The sequence below is a fragment of the Cannabis sativa genome, chromosome 2, assembly GCF_029168945.1.
Source record: "Cannabis sativa cultivar Pink pepper isolate KNU-18-1 chromosome 2, ASM2916894v1, whole genome shotgun sequence".
Taxonomy (NCBI): domain Eukaryota; kingdom Viridiplantae; phylum Streptophyta; class Magnoliopsida; order Rosales; family Cannabaceae; genus Cannabis; species Cannabis sativa.
In genome coordinates, this window is record NC_083602.1 from 51,192,113 (window position 1) to 51,215,818 (window position 23,706).

The following is a 23,706-nucleotide window of genomic DNA, read 5'->3' on the forward strand; positions in this document are numbered from 1 at the left end:
TATAGAAAAAATGTGCATTCCTAATTTTATATATATTTTAATTTTGAGAAATGCTAAAGGGCACCAGTGGTGCCTAGCACCTTCCTATGTGTCAATATCGCTATTGGTACAACTAAGTATCAGGTCCTATATAATTTAATATAATAGTTTTTAGGGAGTATCGCTGGCCAATCGCAACGCGACATGTCGCAAAGGTGCTAGGCACCACTGGTGCCTAATAGCAATGCTCTTTAATTTTAATAATTATTATAAAAATCACTCATCACACTAACTAGAGAGTAGTGCCACATTTAATTATAGAGACCTCTATGGTTAGAAAATAGTACCCATATCACTCACTAGTCACTACCCTTTGTGATCTTCCAAAATTATACTTGGAGACAAGTTAGTTAAAGGGTGTGTAGCTATGTCGGTAGTAGGGACATATCTAATATTGGTCTTTGAAATTATAACACATGTAATATATTGCTATAATTCATATACACATATATTACTTCATTTTATTTAATTTATTATTCTACCTATTTTATATACAGTAGACATGCCAACTTTTCAACATACATTAAATTATATAGTACACACATATATATGTATTATTATTAATATTATTATAGATCATTATCATATACTTTATTTTCCACAAATCATTTTCTCTTATTTTCCTTTTAAAATTAATAAATCCCATCTCAACCCATCTTTCCAAATCTCTATATAAACACCCCCAAACCTCCCAATTACTTACGACCAAATCAAAACTACTATCAATCATAATATATAAATATTTTCTCATCAACCAAACAAACACTAACTAATATGGCTCCTAACATCATCAACGGTGCAACAGGCAGAGGCAGGAGTCTAGCCAAGCAAGCCAGCGGTCCAAGCCGAGCTTATGTGACGTTCTTGGCGGGTGACGGAGACTACGTGAAAGGCGTGGTGGGTTTAGCCAAAGGGCTTAGAAAGGCTAAGAGTAAGTACCCTTTGGTGGTGGCTATGTTGCCCGATGTTCCACAACATCATAGGAATATTCTGGTGGAGCAAGGGTGTATCGTAAGAGAGATTGTACCACTCCATCCACCTGAAAACCAGACTAAGTTTGCTATGGCTTATTACGTTATCAATTACTCCAAGCTTCGTATTTGGGAGGTACCTACCTATACGTGTATCTTTATTACTCCATGCACTACACGTATTAATTATCAGCTAAATATTATTTTAGATTTTATGTTTTAAAAAAGTTATTAATTGAACTCTCTGTTTTGTTAAATGATAAAATGAATCCTGTATTTTTTAAAATAATAAAAAAAAGACTTAATTTTTTATGACTTTTTTTTAATATAAAAGATAATTCTTAACACGAACAAAAAATATAAATAATTTTGCTATAATACATCTACATCAGATTTTTATTAAACCTTATTTTGATAAAAAATGAGTTCAGACTTTATTTATACTATTTTAAAATTGGTAATTTTTGTAAAATACACCTCAAAATAGTATTATAATTCTGTGGATAAAAAAAGTTATTTGGGTGTGTCTTTTTTGTCGGAATAATAATTGGAAGTTTTAGATTATTGAGGTTTGTAAAATAAAAAAATCACAAAAATCCCACTAGCTAGTTCTATATAGTACTCTTTTTTGTTTCATTTTCACCAACCTATAATAGAAAAAGTAGTTATATTATATATCATCAATATTATTCATTAGTTCTTCATTAATTTTCTATCTAATAGTTTTTTATTTTCAGTTTGTGGAGTATAGCAAGATGATATACTTGGATGGAGATATTCAAGTATTTGGGAACATTGACCATCTGTTTGACCAGCCAGACTCCTACTTTTACGCCGTAATGGACTGTTTTTGCGAGAAAACATGGAGTAATAGCCCACAATACAAGATTGGGTATTGTCAGCAATGCCCCAATAGAGTCCAGTGGCCCAAAGAGTTGGGCCCAAAACCACCTCTTTACTTCAACGCTGGAATGTTCGTTTTTGAGCCCAGTTTGCCCACTTACTATGATCTACTCAAAACAGTCAAAGAGACCCCTCCAACTCTTTTTGCTGAACAGGTACACCACTTTTTATTTTTATTTAATCATTAAAAAATGATATAATAATGAATCTATATTAATTAATTAATAATTTTTTAATTTTTTTTGGAACAGGATTTTTTGAATATGTTCTTCAGGGACAAATACAAGCCTATTCCACCAGTTTATAATCTTGTTTTAGCCATGTTGTGGCGTCACCCTGAGAATATTGATCTTGACCAAGTCAAAGTCGTTCACTATTGTGCTGCTGTAAGTATTATATATATATTTAGATAAATACAATTTTTTTTATATATTTTTTTTTAGGTTAATTATTAATTTTTTTTTGCTCGAATTTTAATATGTACTAAATTATGTTCTTTGAATTTTTTTAGCTGTTAAACTATTAAGATTGTTAGATTTAAGGACTTTGTCTAATTTTAAAGAAAAAAATTCTTATATGGATGAAAGTTTATGGGCATGATTTAATACATATCAAAGAGGGGCATAATTTAGTAGATATCAAAGTTTGTCGAGCATGATTTAATACATAAACAATCATTGAAAGAGTAAAATTGAATGAAATTAGACAAAATTCCTTAAATCTAATAATCTTAGTTCAGGCAAAATTTTTAACGGTAAAAAAATTCAGGGATATGATTTGCTACAATACCTAATTATTCTTTTTCTTATATATATTTCTATATAAATAATATACTTTTTTAAAAAATATATATAATATTCTAAAATTTGAAATTGTTTTTAATTTTATAAATAGGGATCTAAACCATGGAGGTATACTGGGGAGGAAGAGAACATGGATAGAGAAGATATAAAAATGTTAGTGAAGAAATGGTGGGACATATACAACGACGAGTCGTTGGACTACAAGAAAACGACAACACCTGGAGTAGAATTACCTCCAAATGGAACAATAACGACAGAGCAAGCGAATCTCCAAGCCTTTTTGGAAGCACTATCAGGGGCTGGTGGTGTGCCACGTGTTAAAGCTCCATCCGCGGCTTAGTCCCACTGCCACACGTGTCACCTTGTGGATTTGCCAAACCAAAATAACATATTATCTCGGCTTTTATTTATTTTTTTTTAATTTTTATTATTTGTCTTCCTATTATTATTTGGAAGACATATACATATCATATATTTTCATTTTTATATTGTATGTTTAATAATTATTTAGATGTGTGAGTGTGAGTGAAGAAAGAAACCCTATAAGACTAATTTGGGGTTTATTTTCTTTTTATATTGTACTGATTTATATATTATAATGTATTAATGAAAATACGAAAAGTATATAAATATTTTTAGAACTGTCGGTATGATATTTTTCCTTTAGATTTTTACCATCTTCTCTCTCTCTTATATATCTAAACTAAGCAACTTGTCATATTATACATTATCGTAACAAAACCAAGTATTTTGTCGTATCCCATGTATAATATAGGTCAGCTAATGTGTCCTTTTAAATTTATCTCTGAACCAATTTTGTCTCACACTCACAACTTAGAGCAGCTCTAATGTTAAAATTTATATTTAGTGTTAAATTAATATTAAAATTGTACTATTTTAATATTATTTTTTTTACATTCTAACCACAACATAAAAAATTACACTAAAAAATATATTATTTGTTATTATATTATTTTATTAATATAATATAAATTTTGATTATATATAAATTATTTAATTATTTGTTTTATTGTATATAAAGTAGTTATTAAATTATTAAAAAGTAAAAAAAAGAGATGCAGTGGTCTACAGTGTCCCACCAATAATAGTGGGACACTTTAGACTCCCACAAATATAGAGTCATTTTTAGTGTTTAGTTCATTGGTTGGAGTAATTTTATGTAAAAACTCCACTATATTTAAAATTTTACAATACCATTAGAGAAGCCCTAATAATCGAACTAATATAATTATAAAATGTATTTTATTTTATTTGAACTATTGAAATTAATTAACCTAACGAAATCACTAATATTAAAATTTTAATTTAGTGTCACGAGAAAATAATAAACGTACGGTTAAATTAATATCACTAACTATGAAGATTTTTAGTCTCTTGGTTAGATGTAATGTAACTAAACAGAATTGGTTATGACAGTTAGTTTAATTAGTTTGTAAGCTCGGATTCCTTTTCTCTTTTCAAGCCACTTTGTTGTCAAACACAAGCTTTGTGGTAAACTCTTTCAATAGGTGACCATCTAAAAAGAATTTAAAATGAAAACACACTTTGAGTGATGAGGGTTTGTAAAGGATTTGACATGTGTTTGATTGATTGCCTCATTGGTGACTTGAAATTGAACCTCCTTTCATCTTTGTCTTCTTCAATTAGCTTGAACATTACTTTTAGCATTTTATTTATCTTAATTTGAGTTTACTGAATTGTTATTTTAAATCAATGTTCTTGATAGGTATTGTTAATTCACCACAATCACATAACATGTATAAATTATTGTTAGAGATTTTTTCTATTTTAGGTTAATATTACTTTAAATAAACATTTATACTACTAAAAACAAAAATAAACATTTATATTGTTTATTAATTTCAAATATACTATTTTTAAAGTTTGTTATTTACAAAAATACGGTAGAAAAACTCCCCCAAATGCGCAAGGAGAAGTGTGACACACATGTGGCTATGTGGCGCGAGTAAGTCTCACACGCGAGTGAGGGACAAAGCCTTCAGAGTTGCCTGACGCTCACAAACTGTAGCGTCAGAACGTAGCAGTAGTTGCCACGTGGCAAATTCGGACAAAGTGAATTTCAACTGTAGGGCTTCTTTTCTCAGCGCAAAATAACTAAATAACAACAGAAAAACAACTAGAAAACAACTTAACCATAACATATAAATCAATTAAAGTTTATCATATTATGCAAACAAAAATAAATTTATAAGATAAAAACTTCAAAAAATACAATACTGAAATAACTTAATAGCAACGAATAAACAACACGATAACAATTATATTTTAATATAAAAATTAATTTAGCATCAACGCTTACGTTAACTTAAAAAATAAAATAAAAACAACATACAAATAAAAAAACATATATATATATACATTTATTTCTCTTAGTTGGTCAATATAAAATAATATTTTATTGGTCAAACAAAAGTATAATTTGATATTACTTTTAATATTGTTTGACAACCTAAAAAAAACGTAAGAACAACATAAAATTATTTAATAAAACAAAAATAACTACAAATCACTTATACAAACACAACCAAAAAAATATCAAAAATAAACTAAAATATACAACAAAATAACTGAAAACTAACTACAAAACAACTGGACAACCTCTCAAAATATGTCTGAAAAACTAAATATATACTCATATTTATTTTCTCTTTTAGACAACTCAATTACAATTGAGAAACAACTAGACAACAACACTACTTTAATATGTAAATTAACTAAATATCAATCTCAATAAATCAAAAACAGCGACAAATTACTTATACAACACCATGATACAACAAAAAAATATAAAAAATAAATTAAAATATACATCAAAATAATTGCACAACAACTGAAAATCACCTACAAAACAACTAAATAACTACTCAAAAATATATCTAAAAAATTAAATATGTACTCATTTTGTTTATCTTTTTTGGACAACTCAAGTATAATTAAAAAAAAACAACTAGACAACAACATTGCTTTAATATGTAAATTAGCTAAATATCAATATAATTTGTTGACAACCTAAAAGAAACGTAAGAACAACATAAAATTTATCTCAATAAAACAAAAATAACTACAAATCACTTATACCATGACAAATAAACACACACTCAATTTGATCTTTGTTGAACAACTAAATCTCTATGTACAAATAATGAATAATAACTTGAATTTAATATGGAATTTAAATAATTAAGCATCAACACATTGGCTCAACTAAAAAAAAAAAACTAAAATAACACGCAAATAATCTAGAAAAAAAAATAATTTAAAATAACTATAATGGAGATTCTTTGTGTCTTAGATTAAGTGACAAGTGTTTTTTCTATTTTTTTTTTCAAGTGGGGGTGGGAGCTGAAAGGTGAGTACTATTGACTTAGCATAATAAATTTTTTAATGCGTGTGGATGCAAATAAATTTTATGTAATATTTCAAATACAATCAGTTGGACCCTAATCATTTTTAGTATATAAATTTATATTTTTAAAACTATAAATAAAAATAATAATATAAAAAAAAAATCAACTATAGAATACTAAAATAGGATACGACCTCCACTTCTATATGATTTTAATGGTGTTTAGCCATTTGAGATTCAACCTTCTCACAAAAAAAAAAAAATTTTCAGAAATAAGAAGGCTTCCTTCTAATTACAGTTAGCTTTGAAGGTTAAAAGAAATTTTTTACCCATAACAAGAACAATTTTGGAATTTTTTTCTTAGCCTTTTTGAAAAAAAAAAATAAGGAAAAGGGGAAGATGAACTAGAACTAGTTACAACTATAGGTTGTAAACACTGTATGTGAAATTGGTATATATTAACTATATAAAGTGATTTAAAAAAAAAAAAAAAGGAGAAGAAAAAGTTGATATGACCTGCTTGTAGAGAGTAATTGTATTGAGAGAAAGAATGTACATAGAAAATAAATAAGAAAACAAAAAGTGGGGAGAGAGAGATAGACAAAAATTCTGATGTAAGTCCAAATCGTAAAAATGTAATTAATGTAAAGTTAAAAGGTAATGATGAAAATAATGAACTTCACAAAAGAAAAAAATACCGAGCACAAATAAAAATGTAAAATACTTTACACTTTAATCATGAGTTGTAAATTTCTCTTATTGTTATTATTTTAGTATTCTTACTAGTTACTGCCAACTTTTAATTATAGTAAAAAAGTTTTCGGAGTTTATTATATAAAATATGATTTTTTTTTTATTTTATTTATTTAGACACAAATGATGAGTACTAAATTTGCATAATTTCTTGGTGACCATATTGTTTCTTTTTTGCATTAACACTATATCAACCAACCACAAGCTCTTCTTCCATAATGATTGGGGTGGGTAGATGCACCTAATTATTTCAAGTGTTGTTCTAAGTTTAACCAATTTGTTAGGAGCACTAATATATAATATATTCCACTTCACTTTATAGGAATGCACAAGAATGGCTGCACCTTATACATGCTCTCTGTGTGTGGAGATTTAGTTACAAACAGTTACAAGTAGTAGGAGAAATAATGAAGGGCAATTTTCCTCAAAGTTAAGTAACCCATCTTTAAGTTATATAATTTTAGGGTAATATACCATTTTAGACCCTGTGTTTTGCAAAAGTTACAGATTGGACCCTGTGTTTTGTTAAATGACAAAATAGACTTTGTATTTTCTAAAATAGTAAAAATAGGACCATGAGCTTAATTTTTGACAACTTTTTTTTTAATACAACCAACTTGAAGACAATGCTTAATACGCACAGATACAAAAAATATAAACAGTTTTGTCGTATCACTTTTAGATCGGATTATAATTAAACTTTATTTTGACAAAAAATTAATTCAGGGTCTTATTCATACTATTTTAGAAAATATAGGGTCCATTTTGTCATTTAACAAAATACAGGATCCAATTGGTAACTTTTGTAAAATAGAGGGTCCAAAATAGTATTTACCCATAATTTTATGCTCTCAAGAAAGATTTTTACAAAAATAACTTTTTATTGTATGACAAGTCATAAATATTCTTAGAGACTTTTGAACACCTTACAGAAAAATAATTTTTTTATCTCTTGAAATTAAAGTTATAAATATTTTTGGAGATATTTAATCACTTACCGATTTATAATATCTTCTTCTTCTAAAATAAAGTCTAACTCTCACATCTCAACATTTGAATATATGTTTAAATTAAACAAGTTTCAATCATATTTGACTATATATTAAATTGCATCTTTTGTCTTAATTTTAACATATTTTCTCTTTCTTTCGCTTTTAATAAAGTGATCAGAATCACATTAAGACAATCTTGAGAAGATATTGTCATTTGACGCAAGAACCTCTTCAAAGTTCAAACTAACATAACTCATTGTTTATCCTAAAAATATGTTTAACCAAATTATAAACTGCAGTATTATTAATGTTGCGGGAACATGAGATAAAGGTGCCATTAAAAATCTAGAAAACAAAATTATGATATCTACTTACAGCACACTCAACTCATTAGCATATTGACCTAACAAAACGAGTCGTCGTTTCAAATCTCTAATCCTTCAATAGAAAAGTGTCAATCAGGCTTAGTTGTCTCAGCAAAAGAATTTCAAGGATTAGTGGAGAAGTTAGCTCAAGATTGCAAGGCTCTCGCTGATACTGTTAACTCGATTGTGTTGAAAGGCCTTAGTCTTGATCACATTTTTCTTACTCAAGTTTCTTTGAGCGTAAACAATTTATGTTGGAGCTCGTATAAATTAATTTTGATTTTTTTTTCTTTTGGAATTTTACTTTAGTATTAATAATGTTTCACATGTGTTTTGTCTTTTATAAGTAATTTATAAAGGAGAATTGAGATTCTAATCACAAAGCTAAGAAACAAACAGAGAAACTAGCATTTCATACAAACCCAAAGATCTCACAATTCAAGAAAGTAACAGAAGATTTATCATACCATAATATTTTACCACTCCAAAAACAGAGCAAAGCACAAATTAGAAAAAGAAAGCCAAGAATCGAGTTGAACAAAATAGATCAATCGAAATCAAAGTATAGTCACTCAAAGCAAACTGAATTCCCATAAAACCATTTTGATTGCAGTGCCTTTCTTGATTGAGCTGAGCCCATCTGATCCGATCAAATCCAATCCACATAACTAACCCCTACAAACTAACATTGAAAACAAATGGCGGGTTGGTGGGTGGGTTGTGATTGATGAACATGTTGCTCGACTCAATTGATGTTGGAATCATCGAAGTCATCTTCAAAAGAGTTGAAGAAGTCGGCATCAGTGAGCTTATTGTCAGCAATGACACTCTCACCTAGAATTTCAAGTTGATCAACATCGTCGACATCCATTGCCATTGTAGAACCTTGGTTTTCCATGTCCCCAAAGAAATCCATTGTACTTGCCCCTCTTAAACTTACTCACTGTCTGAGTTGCAAAAGAACCCTAATCGAATTAGTGTTCTTGGTCCTTAACTCTTTACACCTGGAATATCAACTGATTAAAAGGTGCAATATAGCCTTTGGGAGAGAAAGAAAACACATCAAACTTGGTCATTATTGAATCTGTCAAAGCCTTTCTAGTTAACACTAAAATGAACTTACTAATGTAGAAACTAACAATAATTAAACTTAATGTGCAAGCAAAATCAGTTGAAGGCAGCAAGCACTGACCAACTTTAAATGCAAATTCAAATTCATTACAGTCACAATACATCTTTATAAATTATATTATATAATACATATATAAAACTAACAAATTTTGAATTTTCTCTGAAGTTTAACTCACAATTCAACAATGTGAGACAATCAAGCCATTCCAAAATCTGGTATATAAAAGCTAACAACTTCACAATACAAAATAGAGATCATTTACTCATTTTAGGTTATAGTTGAAACACCTTTTTTTTGAGATCAAAATGACAGAAACATAGATATATAAATATGACCAATATTTATAATACCAAAACGCAAAAATGAAATTGATTACGCCATCACTGAAATTCAAAGGAAAGCATTCGATCTTAACCTAAAACCTTGTCATCCCGCAACATTGGGCACTAACAAACAAGAAATTTTCCGCAAGTTTCTCATAAAATAAGGAAGTCGTTTTTTGTATTGTTAACTATCATAGGAGCTATGGGTATTGTTTGTATTGGGAGTTGAAAAGAAAAGAGTTGCGGGTAGAGAACTCACCAATGGCGGAGAAGGAGAAAGAGTGAGGAAGGCCGTTGGGTTGTGACTCAGTTCCAGGCGGGGAGGAGAGGAGAGGAGCGCCTGCCTTTGTTGGCGTTGGATGTGAGGGAGTGACTTGAGTAGTTTTCAGCCCCTTTCAGGTGGACGATGACTGAGGAAGACCTCCGCTTGGAGAGTGAGAAAGAGTTGCACTGTGAAATAGAGCATAAAAGGTGAAACTCTCTTAACTATGATTTTACTCGTACCACTCCTACTAAGTTTTTTCTTTTTTTTTTTGGTTTTTTTGTTTTTTGTTTTTTTGGGTAAATAGTCGGATAAGTAATCAAAGTTTTATGTTTATAAGTGGCATAAACCTAATGTTTATTTTTAGAGGCATAATTACCTAATGTTTGTAAAACTGTAATTTGTCTCTAATTTTATCAGTTTTAAACAGGGCACATATAAGACTTAAATTTTTGATCATCTGGTTTAGATAAAAATATATAGTATCAATTACTTCTAAATATTCTTTTAATAAATTTAAAACAGAGTATGTATTGACAAAACTGGAAGAAAATTACAGTTTTATAAACATTGAGTAAAAATAAATGTTGGGTTTATGTCGCTTACAAACATAAAACTTTGGGTACTTATGCTGCTATTTACCCTAATTTTTTTACTATGTCTTTTAAAATACATTATCATAATTCTATTTCTTTATTTTACACTTTTATTTGTACTTGCACATTTAAGAACACTTTAGTGAAACATCTTCTCTATAAACATTTTGAGAGCTGAAACTAAAAATCACTTTATACTCTTTAGTAATCTGCATGGTATTATCTCACAAAAATAATACAACTAAAAGAAGAATATATTATTATCCATATACAAAGGAGCTGAACCTTTAAAATAAATTTTAAAATAAAAATATTTAATGTATTAATATAAACGTGTTACGTATATAAAAATATATAAATAAATAGTCTATAATAATAGTTAACTAAATAACACCTTAAATTTAAACTAAAAAGTTTACAGTATAATACCTCACAAAATTTAGCCTTTTAAATTATGCTTCAAGAAGTCTTTTATCTTTTATCTTTTGTATTTTATTTTTAATTATATATATATAAAATTTTAAAATTAATTCTTTCAAAAACATTAAATGAAATTAAAATTATTATTTAAAACTCAAAAAGTAAAAACCCAACCTAGAAAATTCAAAACCCTAATCCTCTTCCTCTATCTCCATCTCTATCTCACGAAGCTGAAACTCACACTCTCCTCATCGGCACGACAAGGCAGCAATCACCCACTCTCCTTTTCATCTCAGACTCAGGTAGGAAACACTTGCTATAAATTTTGCATTGTAGTTTCTGGTTTTCAGTATACATGTATTATTTACTGCGGGTAGGAAACCTAATTTGGACCTTCGTTCATGCGTTACGTTGCTAGTAAATACTGCAGTGCTATTTTCTTTGTCGCTATAGTATCTGCTGTTCTATATGGTAAATCTTTTTTTGGGTATTACTTTAGAGTGTGCTTAAAGAATTCGGCTCTAGTGTTCATGCAATTTGTTGTATATGATTTTTGGCATTGCTTGTTGTGGCTGACCCTTTTCCAATTTTCAATTAAATTATGTTTGATTGATACGACCACCTATTTCAATTTCTTTTGCTTTCTCCAATAGCTATGAGTTACATTTATAGTTTTTTTTTAAAGCATGTTCACTATAATTGATAAGAACGAACAGAGTGAGCAAACGAGAACAACTAATTAGAGTTTGGAACAAGATGTTGCTGAGAGTTAGCCTATGTATCATGTATGTTCAATTATCTAAATGATAGCATTCCTTTTAAAAGTAAATGCTATTTCAATTACAAGGAAAAAATGTTTTTTAAGCAGGCTTGAACACCAATATAAGATATGAGAACTATAAGAGTTTAATGTTTAGTGTGTGTGTGTTCACGAGTGCGTGCGAGTGTATTGATTCTGCATATGAAATCATTACGAATGTCTGAATAAAAAAGAGAAATAATTTAATGGCATGAGAAAATAAGAATATAATTGTATATATATGATGATATGTTATGTATTATATATATATATGAAGAGAAAAAAAATGTTCAGTACACACATGCATTGAGAAAAAGAAAATTAGTATAAAAAAAAAAAGAAAGAAAGCAAAAGTAAATAATATACGTCAGTGTAATAGGAAAGAAAATATATGTATTTTTATAGGTATACTAGGTGATTGTTACGTGCCAAGCCACGTAGTGTTAGTTTTATTTGATATTTTAGTTTTTTATTTTAATTAATAATTAAAATAGTATAATTATTTTAACGATTTGTTTTATAAAAATAAAATATGTGTTAGTATATTTAGTAAGTAAAACATAGTTGTGTTATAATAATGTATGTTATTAATAGTAAAATGTACATTAATCTTCTAATTGAAAAAAGTTCTATTATCTCATTTCATATCTAATAATAGCTACACAACTATATATTTATAGACTTTCACATTCTTTGCAAATTACTAATAAGCACCAATAATATTTTCATATTCTAATATTTTTCAACCTTCTCCTCTTGGTGGTAAAATTAAAAATAAAACTAAAAATAAGCACAAACATATAAGGTAAATACTAATTACAGCCCATTTCATCTTTTTTTTTTTAATTATTTTTTTAAGCCCAAGCCTAAAAATCTAAGCCAGGACAATCAATCTTCTTTTATATTATCTTTTCTAGATATTTTATCTATATTTTTCTTTTTTAAAAAATAAATAAAAAAATTATTAATATTCTCCCAAGATAGGTTTGTTAGAGAGATATGTGGCTAAGATGATTTTTTTAATTTAAAAAGAGATTATTAATATTTAAAAGATTGTTTATTTAAAATATTGTTTAATTTTTTGGGTTTAATTATTGGGTTTATTTTTTAACGGGAGATCAAACCTAATCGTTTTATTTTTAAGTATATTCTGTTAAACCAAGAAATGCCGTTAGATAGGCACTTTTAATATATAAAGATACGTATTACAATAAAATTAATTGAAGAAACAGTATATGTGCATAAAATTAATTGAAGAAACGGTATATGTGCAAATTAATTGAATAACAATATTGTGGCAATTAATTTCAAATTTTAGTTGTTAGATGCAATTTTTTCTTTAAATTATGCTTCAAGAAGTCATTTATCTTTTGTATTTTATTTATATATATATAAAATTTTAAAATTAAGTTTTTTAAAAATATTAAATGAAATTAAAATTATTATTTAAAACTCAAAGGGGCTGTTTGGTACACAGTTTTTCTTACTCTGAATGGGAATACTAAGTCTAATCTATGTTTGGTATGCATTTTTTATTTTTTTGAGTGGGGTTTTGAGTTTACCGTGGGTTACCCTTATACCTTTACACAATAGGAAAATTAACATCTCTCAAAATGATGTGTTTTATTTACCAGGAAAATCAAAACCTAGCTTGAAGCCGTAGCCGTTCTCCACAGTTGTTCCCTTCCTCTTCACTTCACTGAACCAGGTATCTCTCTCTCTCTCTCTCTCTTTTTCTGGTTGTGTGAGTTAACTGTGGACGAAAATTTTGAGAAGGGATTGGAGGTTTAGGGCAGGTAGTGTTGGCTTTGAGGAGGTGTTTGTGGAATCGGAATCGGAGTTTCAGACATTACCGGCGGTGGTAGTGCTGTGACCGACGACGATTGGGGTTCAAAGACTTCCTCTTCACCCTCGATACCGCGATCACGAAAACTGTCTCCTTCACTTACCCGTATTCTCTCACCACATTCAGATACTTTTACTTGATTCTCAATACCGCTATCATCAATAAAAAATTATAGCAAACCTAATTGATATTCAGATGAGATGAGGGGTCTTCTTCTTCATCTTCCACTTCTATAAATTAACTCTGCAACTTTTTTTTATAAATTCTTTTTTTTTTTTGAGTTTATTTTTAATTTTAGTATTGAAATTGTTTTTACAGTAAAATTATCTCAATTGGGTTGTCCAAGCTTATCAGGTACAATAGTTTTCCACTTCTAATTTTAATTGTTTTGACTTTGAATTCAATGATAATTAAGTTTATGTGTATGTACTGTTATTTGTTTAGTGTCACTTCTACTGGTTGTGATTGCTATGGTTAATTTCTGTTTGTATAATAAGATATTATGAATGAAACCCAATTCATCGCTCAACAGCATTTCTCTGATATCTAGTTTGATACATATTCGTTTCTTATTATCATTTTTCACCCTGTTCAGTTTTGGATAATTAAGCACATGAGAAAAATATTGAATATGAAGTTTTGATTTATTTAATTATGGACTAGTTTTCCATAAGCAACTGCCTGTAATGTTTAATTATTACTTCTAACCCAGTGAGGAAAATGCTCGCAACTAATGCATGAAGTTAAAGTTTAGCGGTTGAATTAAGTTTCCTTTGCCAAGTCTAGCTTTATAACATCAAGGATCAGGTCTTATGCTCCATGAATTAGCACATTAAATTTAGTTTAGTCCCACCCGTTGGATTAGAGATGGTGTGACATGCCTTCTTTGTGTGTTATTAACAAGGTATATAGAGGAGAGGAACTTGTGTGTTAGTCAACAAGGTAAATAAGTAATCGAAACAGAGGTAGGCTGCCTCTGTATGAAATTAATTGGGCAGTATATACACATGAGTAGGGTTAGGCTTGTATTGTATTTCACAACAGTAAACAAAAGAATTTCTTAAACAACCCCACATGTGTATATATATATGTATTTAATGCTAAAAGTGTTCATTTTTTTCTGACTTCCCAACTAAACTCAGTAGCCAAATCTACCTTAACATTACTCCCAATTTGAGTTGTCTCATTCTCCACCAATCCCACTTCTCCAGCTGGCGAAGTACTACAACTCTGCACCACAAAATTTCTTCTACTGAATTCCTTAGACTTACTCAAATTGCTTCTTTTACTAAAAAGTGAGAATCCATAGGAAGACCCTGTACGGATTTCTAGTGATGTGTTAGGACAACTCCTTAGCAAATGAGTCATATATGCATACATGTATATAGTACTATTTGTTTAGATCTTTTATTACTGAAATAATAGTCATATAATGAAGGTAGTTTGTTTTGTACTTTGGTGTTTTTTTTTTTGAGTTAAGTTTAGTGTTGTGTTGGTTGGAATGGTAATGATAATGAGATAGAGGTATAGAATAAAATGGAGAGAAGAATGAAAATAATGTAGGACTTGATTGACCCAGTATTGTTCGTACAACTTCAGATAATTTTTGTAAAGAGTGTAAGAGAAAGAGAGAGAGAGAGAGAGAAAAAGGACTTTTGAAACCATAATGACTTTCAAAGCTTTTAAGTGTGTATATATATAGGAGTGTGTGTCTCTTCTACCTCATTCTTTTTGTAAGTGAAACCAGAAGAAGAACCAGACTGTCTGAAAAAGCAATATCCCACAAGGCAGTATATATAGGTTTTAGTTTTGTTGAGGCATTTGTGGTGGTTCTTTACTAATAATACTGTTTCGGCTTATAAAATTATATCTCAATCTTTTCTTCTTTAGTGATTTTTGTTTTCTTTCTCTCTCTCTTTCTTGCACTTATCGTAAAAAAAATTATTCTATAATATTAATAGTTTCAACCTCTTCCCTATCACTAGCTAGGATATGTTACATAGTGTTACATTTCTTGAAATTGATATGGATATCAAAATCAAGATTCATATTATGTTGATGAGTTTAACCCAGATAACTAATATGACTTCAGTGTCATTTTCTTAATGAGTGAAGGAAAAATGTCAAACTTGAATATACTTTTCACAAGGCTCAAAATTATATGAAGATTCTCAGATAAAATTCTGAACATCCTATGATTGTTGCTTGTGAAAAACAGGGACAATGCTATTTTCATTAATATAAAACACATGTTTTTAGTTGGTTCCTGGGTCTTTTCAACAAGTCTGATATGAAATATCATAATCCAATTTCACAAAATTATGTTGTATTGTAGTATGATATTTAGTCTTCATGTTAATTTAGTGAAGCAATAACATAAATTATGTATGTTGTGAGTATTTTGGATTATAAACTCGATACTATGCAAACTTTTAGAATTTAAAATTTTAATCAATATTTGGATTATACTATTATGTGTTAAAGAGTTTTTATTGTTGTTTAAATTATTGATTCTTGAAAAATTATTATCAAATTTGCAATTATTTGTTGTGACAAGTATATATATAGGAATGGTAAAAGAGATATCGTGTCAGACTGTGTTAATGCCGGGTTGAGCCTGACCTGGCCTGATTGACATTCCTATATATATATGTATATTTTACTCTTTATAATTATTTATTATTGTTAATTTTTTTTTAGAAAATTATATGAAAAATAATAAATAAAAATTATTTTGAACATTTAAAAAGAAAAAAAATATTAAATTATTAGTATTATTTTTTTTAAAAAAATAATTATTATTGCAAAAAAAAAAATTGTCACATTACATTTCTATGTAATCCTCATATTCCTAGGCATCATCATAATATTACTGCACATAACCAAACACAGTAATGTTGCTTTCCTAGGTTTATAATTCCCTTCATCACTCTCCTAGCAATGTTAAATTATTCCTATGAAATGAAACCTGCATACCAAACGGCTCCTTAGAGTGTGCTTAAAGAATTCGGCTCTAGTGTTCATGCAATTTGTTGTATATGATTTTTGGCATTACTTGTTGTGGCTGACCCTTTTCCAATTTTCAGTTAAATTATGTTTGATTGATACGACCACCTATTTCAATTTCGCTTGCTTTTCGCAATAGATTTTGGGCATCTTTTGATACTTTCTCCAATAGCTATGGGTTACATTTACAGTTTTTTTTAAGCATGTTCACTATAATTGATAAGAACGAACAGAGTGAGCAAACGAGAACAACTAATTAGAGTTTGGAACAACATGTTGCGTAGAGTTAGCATATGTATCATGTTTGTTCAATTATCTAAATGATAGCATTCTTTTTAAAAGTTAATACTATTTCAATTACAAAGAAAAATGTTTTTAATCAGGCTTGAACACCAAGATAAGATTTGAGAACTATAGGAGTTTAATGTTTTGTGTGTGTGTGTGTTCACGCGTGCATGCGAGTATATTGATTCTGCATATGAAATCATTACGAATGTACGAATAAAGTGGTCAGTAGAAGTACAAGAGTTTGATCTACGCATATTCTCTTGAATCTGATGATTGTTGCATTGCAAGGTTACGGATTTTGCTTTGGACAATGTCACTTTAACTTTTTTCTGTGTTAGTCACATGCTGTTTTATGCAATTATTTGATAATTTTGCTGACCAATTTTTATTTTGTCTCGAGACATTTTGTATTAAAATGTTTCATAATTTGTATGTTCATGTTTTAATGCTATATTACCTTTATTTTTGTGTAGTTTTTTGTTATAATTTTTGGGTTCTTTTATAGGCTATAACCATTTGATTTCTGTATTTTCTGTTGCAGGATAACTTGTGGTGGATTTGAAGTTCTTTTTATTGGAGGAACGTATTAATTATAATAACTTGGTAATTCGCCTCAACCAATCTCACGTCATATCTGCACCTATTTTGGTTTTCATCTCAGAAGAATGGTGAAGAAGAAATTTTTCGACAAGAAGAAGTCTGCAACTTTCCAGTTGCTCTCTCGTGATTCTTCTGATCCTAATTACGACGATTCACCTGGTAGTGATCGAGTCTTCATCCGTGTTGACAACAATCCATACTCTGTTGACACTTTCTTTGCGGGCGATAATCCCGACAATGTTGATGACTCCAATTCCATATTTGATGATGCGCCTGAGGATTATGATGCTGGTGAAGAGGGTAATCGGGTTTTTGGCAGCTCATCACAGTCGACTGCACATCCCCTGCCTGACCGCTTGAGAAAGGAAATTGTGGAGTTAGGGTTTCCTGACGATGGGTATAATTATCTGGAACATTTGAGGGAGATTAAGAATAGTGGTGGTGGTTCTGCCTTTTATCACAACCCAAAGACCAAGCTTGAGCAGCTTCCCAAGGATATTAAGGTTGAATGAGTTTTTGACTTGTTTTGTGTCCTGTTGCTTTTATGACCCTGTTTGGTTTTAGCCCGGAAGGGAAGAAAGATTAAAATGATTTCTTCTCATGACTGTATTCTGGGGATTTCTTTAGGAAAAAAGTTGGATTTAAATTAACTTTTTTTTTTGGTCCAGGCATATGACGCATCGAGGTTGAAGATTTCGGAAGTGAAAACTGATCCCAATGAAGAATTTGTGTACAGTGTAGCATCAAAGACGGTTGGTATAAAAGTTAAGAAAGCGGTTGATCCTGAAGTAGCTGCATTGCTTGATGATGATAGTGATGCCTCGAGGTTTGGTTCAGATGTTGAGGACTTGGAAGAGGATTTTGTGATCCAGGCAAATCTTCCCAAAGACACAGATGATGATGTATCATCCAATAGTAGGTTTAATTCATGTGAGCAAGAGCAGTTTGAGACCAAAGATGTGATTGAAGACAAGTCCTTTGGGCAACAACAGATTGCAGCTGACTTAAGTTATAAGGGTGGAGCTGGATGTCATGTGCCAGTTGCGCTGGTAGCAGATGATTCTTCTGTCGAAAAGCCACGAGTTCGCCGTCTTTTGGATGAGCAATTTGACATGGTGAGTCTTCTTTTACTATCTTCTGTTCTGTCCTTGCATATTCTTCATAGTTATTATATGTATTTTCCAGCCTTATATTGATAGAAAGTGTTACTCTTTTTATTTTTCGGAAACTCTTGACTTTATAAACATCTCTTTTCTCAAGAGGGTAGTTGCTTCTCTAAATATGCGTTTAAGTTTTAGTCAGCGGATCTATTACACTTTACATCTTTTTCATTCCAAAATATGTCCATACAATAGCTTGAAATTGTTAAGTTGGTTTAATTAAAGCATTAGGTGTGAATTGCTCCTTGCCCAAGCTGTCTAATCTGCAATTAGTTTATATTTCAATGCACTTTATAGACTGAAACATTTTTCATTTCACATTCGATATGCTACATTTATTAGTTTTGAATTTGAATATTTATCTCATGATTTTTCCTATCATAGCTTGAAAGACAGGAATATGGCACTGACGACGACGACGATGATGGCTATGGTTACATAGCTGAGGAAGATGAATCTCTTGCAGAGAAGTTAAAACATGCCCTTAAGGACAATGTTGTGGATGACTTTGACATTGACGGTAGATATATGGCTCCTGGAGATCTAGTTCAGGGAAATGAGAATCTAGGAAGTACAGAGCTAGTTGATTCTGCTAGGACTGTAATTCGCCGCTGTGTGGAGTATGGTGAGAAGTATGAGAATGATGATCAAGATGCTGATGCAGTTATTCTAGAGGAAAGTAGTGATGAATCTGAAGTGTGGGATTGCGAGACAATTGTTACTACATACTCAAATCTTGATAATCACCCTGCTAAAATCGAAGCTCCTGGAGCAAGGAGAAAGAAGAAGCTTTCTGAAGTTGTTTCTGGAGCCTTAAATGATACCAGTAATATGATATCCCTTAAAGGAAGAGAAAAGCTGCCTGTGGACTTTTTGCCTCGTGGTAAGAAACCTACTACAGAAAAGGTGAAAAGCGGAGATAGTTTGAGAATTGAGCCGCTGAAAAGGAAGCAGGACGAGACAGCCGAGGAGAAGAAGGAAAGAAAGGTACTTTTCTTTCTTTCTATACTTCTACATATAGTGCCTATACAAATATATCTGTAGAAAATAACTTGAATTGACTTGTCTGAAAGTGAACCATACTTTAAATGTCTGCATACCATAATATTTTTACTTGTTTTTTATGGGTGTATCTTAATGCAGGCTGCTGTAAAGGAAGAACGTAAAGAGGCGCGGCGTATTAAAAAAGAAATGAAGGGGCTTTACAAAGGTGAAGCGCATCGTGCACAAAGAGTAGCTGCGATATCAGGTCCATCTTCCATTCATCTTATGTGATTTTAGGTGATCAGTATTTTGAGTGAATCAGTTTGCTTTGCTGTTTCTATCAGTAACAATCTGATTTCAATGAGTTTTGACTTTTTTGAGTAGTTAAAAAATAGCAATGTTATAATTAGGCAATCTACCAATTTGGTTGGTATACAATTGTACTTGACGATACACTATTTTTATAAAAAAAATTTGGGAGTGTTTTTCTCTTGAATAGATTTTATTTGGTTATATTACACTGAGTTGTACATGTTGTCATCATAATTTATTACGATCTTATATGGTATAATACATTTTACACAAATTACACGTAATAATTATACAAAAACATCATGTATTTGCACTCTTTATAAAATACAATAATACATAAACCTAAACTCGAGAGAATGATCTGGGCATATGAGTTGAGTATAAAGTATATGATAAAGAGAGTATATACTGTTTAAGACTTCTCTTTTGTGACCATTTTACTTGTATCAGTTTGAAACGAATTTGCCATGGAAGAGTCTTTACAAGTTTCTTTAACAACATAACTATGAGGAATTGGGGCTGCATTACCTCCACCAAAATATGGGGTAGGATTCCATATCCCATAGTCTTCCATGAATTCCGGTGGGAAATGGTAGTGCTCGCCGCCACTTTGAAGCGGGATCTCAACCATTTGAAGGGGAGAAGGTGCAGGAAATGGAGTAGGAGGAGTCGGTTGTGACGGTGAAGGCACTGTAGTTGCATCTCCTGTTAGTATCATTGTCATTATAATCACCATTGCCATACTGCAGGCATGCTCAACTAAGTTCACAGTTGTTGATTTCATGGTTTTTGTGGCTAAACTTACTTGGGAACTAACTCAAGAAAATTAGCCTTAATTTATACAACCATAATTGTGTGACAACAATTGGAGGCTGCAAAGATATTCTGTATGGTAATGGTAGTGTTTAAATTAAACTTGAACATCTCTCCTTTCACACTTATTAAATGACATACCATCATGTTCTTTGCATGTACTAAGTTGTGTTTAGAGATATGGAAACCTAGCATACCTAATAGAGTAGTATAAAAATGGTGGAATGCTATATTTTAGGACATTAAAAAAAAAAAGCTAAAGATTGTACCAAATTTGTGACACATAAATTTTTACAATTTTATTTATATATTTGTCACTAGTTAATATATATATAAATATATTTATAGAAATTCTAAGGAACTTTTTGTTTTCGATATATAGAATAATTATACCATACATTTTACCACTATTCAAAAAAATAATTTAAAATTGTCAGTTGCCCGTGTATGAAAATAATTAAAAATTAGCACGCAACTAATTGTTTAAATTTTATTTTTAGCACCGTAAATTTTTTAAAATTTTTCGAAAAACAGGGGGAATGCATGCTATATTTATAATATACACTATGACTATCATATAAATAATATTTTGATTATAATTTCTATGCATGCGAAAAATAAGAAACTCTCTTATGATAAGGGCGAGAGCGATATCTCTATCGTATGGATGTTTTTATCCCTATTGATAGGGAAGATTTTCTTTCAGTATATAGAAAAATTATAAAATAATATTTTTATATGTCAGAGAATATTATAATTATAGTATGAATCATGTCTATTTTTGATAAATTTTGAATAATTTAAGGTGGAAAAAATATGATTCAAATATAATTAGTTGCACCCATGCTTGATTTATTTTATACTCTATAAATTTATTCTTGATGCTACAAAATATTTAGAATTTTTCAAAAATGTGTAAAATGTTTACTATAAATATAATGTACACCTTCATATAAAAAAAATTAAAATATAAGTGCTCAGAGTACCGAAAATAGAAAATTATCCTACAATAAGAGTATAAGAGTAAAAGTAATGCCTTCACCAATAAAATGTCTGCTTTGAAGGTTTTTAATATCTTATTCATACATATTTTTAATATATATTTTGGATAAAAATCTAATAATTTTGCAAAATTTTTTAGTTTATTTGTATTTTGTACCTTGTGCATTAGATTATAATTATAAGAATTCAATCAAATATACTATTTTTTTAGTTAAATTTGACAAGAAATTTTTATTATTCATTAGGGATAGTCTAAGTATACTTATTTCTATCCTAACATTTTTGGAGTATTTGTTATGTGAGTTTGATTTGGAGGAAATAGTTAGAGGTTGCTTAGATTTATTTCTATTTTATTTTTTTTTGGAAAAGAAATATCATTCACGTATTTAAGGGAACAAAGACCAAAATTCAAGCAAAAATAAAACGACACAAATCTCCAAAGAAAATGACTAAACAACGGGCAAATCAATAAAGATGGCCTAAAGCTAACACTATAAAGGACAAGGGTGATAAAAACCATTATCACAACAAAAACAAAAAGGAAAAACTCAAATAGAACAAAACTCGACTTGCACAAAGGAAAATCTTAACATCCTAGAAAGCACACCACCAAACGGAAACCACCAAGTACATGAGTTAGAAGAGTATGACGATGCACTGCCCTTGGGAGAAAATCTGTACCCATCCTAGAAAAGCTAAGTGTTCGAATAGGTTAACATTATCATAAATTAAACTTAAAAAGTGAGACCTCACACTTCATTCCACCAAAGGAATTAGTTAGCATTTATCTTAAAATTCTATTATATGCTAGAGACCCTAACTAAATTGAATAAGAAATTGATTATTACAGCCTTATACAATCTAATTTTAAGAATGTTTAATTGTAGTTTAGAAAGTAGTATGAGGTGATGTATATACTTAATATAGAATTCTATCTCAAAATCAATTACTAATGTGGGACTCTCTAGATGGTATGGTAATTGCACACAATCCTCAATGCTCTCTTACAAAACAAGGAGCTAACAACCATGGACAGAAACCATTGGTTCAATACCAACTGCAGTGCTTCTTAGGCATTCCCATTTGTGTTTGTGATTTATAATCACAGGCAAGATAGATTCATCAAGAAAACAATATGGTCAAACAAGGAATGGACAAGCAAAGTTTACTAAAAAAATGAGTTTAGAATAACACTAGGATTATAAGTTCAGCCCTGATGAAAGAGCCTATACATTCACGAGGAACAATCTAATTAGGCTTTACACTATCTTTATTGAGCTTCACCTTCACTATTATTAATATTCAATGGTAGAAGCACACTATAGATTCTTTACAGCTAATCACATAGAATCTTGGAGAGAGTTACTTTTCTCAACTCTCACAAAGGTAAAACTAGAGAAAAATGATACCCTTTATATAGTCTTGGTATGAGATGTAGTGACTTACCACACTATTAGGGGTAGGGGTGGGCATCCGATCCAATCCAACCTTTTTTTCCTCATCCGATCCAATCCAATTAGTAATTGGATTTGGAAAATTATCATCCGATCCAATCCAATTAGACCTCAAAATCCAATCCAATCCAATCTAATTACTAATTGGATTAGATCGGTTTTTTAATTGGATATCCAATTACACACCTAAATTTCAATATTAACTTAAAAATATAAAGAAAAATACGTAAAAAACTGAGTATCACTTTTTTATTTAAGTTTAATACTTCATAAACATACTATTCTTACAAGTGTATTGTAGCTAAAAGTTTTAAATAATTAAAATAACAATATTTCTAAGTAATAAAATAGAACAAAACATTATGAAAATAAATATACTAAACACTTAAGTGTTACAAATTCAACATACAAAAAAATATAATAAAAATATAATAAATATTTATTATATTTTTCATTATTTTTTATTATATAAATAATTTTTTAATATATATATAT

The 23,706-nt window shown here is 29.8% G+C and overlaps 3 protein-coding genes across 5 annotated transcripts; 2 read left to right on the forward strand and 1 right to left on the reverse strand.

Annotated features, from left to right (window-relative positions):
• Positions 1-652: 652 nt before the first annotated feature.
• LOC115719672 (galactinol synthase 2) lies at positions 653-3,357 on the forward strand. Its single transcript, XM_030648798.2, has 4 exons — positions 653-1,146; positions 1,748-2,068; positions 2,165-2,299; positions 2,808-3,357. The coding sequence occupies exons 1-4, from the start codon at positions 814-816 to the stop codon at positions 3,054-3,056; spliced, it is 1,038 nt and encodes a 345-aa protein (XP_030504658.2). The 5' UTR covers positions 653-813; the 3' UTR covers positions 3,057-3,357.
• Positions 3,358-8,599: 5,242 nt separating this feature from the next.
• Positions 8,600-10,167, reverse strand: LOC115718441 (small acidic protein 1). Its single transcript, XM_030647223.2, has 2 exons — positions 9,929-10,167; positions 8,600-9,218 (listed from the first exon to the last, which is right to left on the reverse strand). Exon 2 carries the CDS (start codon positions 9,128-9,130, stop codon positions 8,960-8,962), a length of 171 nt encoding a protein of 56 aa, XP_030503083.1. The 5' UTR covers positions 9,131-9,218; positions 9,929-10,167; the 3' UTR covers positions 8,600-8,959.
• Positions 10,168-11,079: 912 nt separating this feature from the next.
• Positions 11,080-20,126, forward strand: LOC115719003 (uncharacterized). 3 transcript variants are annotated; one of them, XM_030647849.2, is made up of 7 exons: positions 11,080-11,249; positions 13,381-13,454; positions 13,911-13,946; positions 17,428-17,989; positions 18,155-18,601; positions 19,031-19,633; positions 19,790-20,126. In XM_030647849.2, exons 4-7 carry the CDS (start codon positions 17,552-17,554, stop codon positions 19,919-19,921), a joined length of 1,620 nt encoding a protein of 539 aa, XP_030503709.2. In that variant the 5' UTR covers positions 11,080-11,249; positions 13,381-13,454; positions 13,911-13,946; positions 17,428-17,551; the 3' UTR covers positions 19,922-20,126. The 3 variants fall into 3 exon arrangements, with proteins under 3 accessions (XP_030503709.2, XP_060964829.1, XP_030503712.2); XM_061108846.1 differs by having other exon boundaries at positions 11,110-11,249; positions 13,381-13,697; XM_030647852.2 differs by lacking the exon at positions 13,911-13,946 and having other exon boundaries at positions 11,110-11,249.
• The last annotated feature ends 3,580 nt before the right edge of the window (positions 20,127-23,706 follow it).

What these genes read in the sequence shown, in the direction of transcription:
- LOC115719672 (XM_030648798.2), top strand. Translation starts at nt 814, where the DNA reads ATGGCTCCTAACATCATCAACGGTGCAACAGGCAGAGGCAGGAGTCTA. An exon ending in CAACTCTTTTTGCTGAACAG is followed by an intron (nt 2,069 to 2,164) that starts GTACACCACTTT and finishes TTTTTGGAACAG; the next exon opens with GATTTTTTGAATATGTTCTT. An exon ending in TCGTTCACTATTGTGCTGCT is followed by an intron (nt 2,300 to 2,807) that starts GTAAGTATTATA and finishes TTTTATAAATAG; the next exon opens with GGATCTAAACCATGGAGGTA.
- LOC115718441 (XM_030647223.2), bottom strand. Translation starts at nt 9,130, where the DNA reads ATGGATTTCTTTGGGGACATGGAAAACCAAGGTTCTACAATGGCAATG.
- LOC115719003 (XM_030647849.2), top strand. Translation starts at nt 17,552, where the DNA reads ATGGTGAAGAAGAAATTTTTCGACAAGAAGAAGTCTGCAACTTTCCAG. An exon ending in TGGATGAGCAATTTGACATG is followed by an intron (nt 18,602 to 19,030) that starts GTGAGTCTTCTT and finishes TTCCTATCATAG; the next exon opens with CTTGAAAGACAGGAATATGG. An exon ending in AGGAGAAGAAGGAAAGAAAG is followed by an intron (nt 19,634 to 19,789) that starts GTACTTTTCTTT and finishes ATCTTAATGCAG; the next exon opens with GCTGCTGTAAAGGAAGAACG.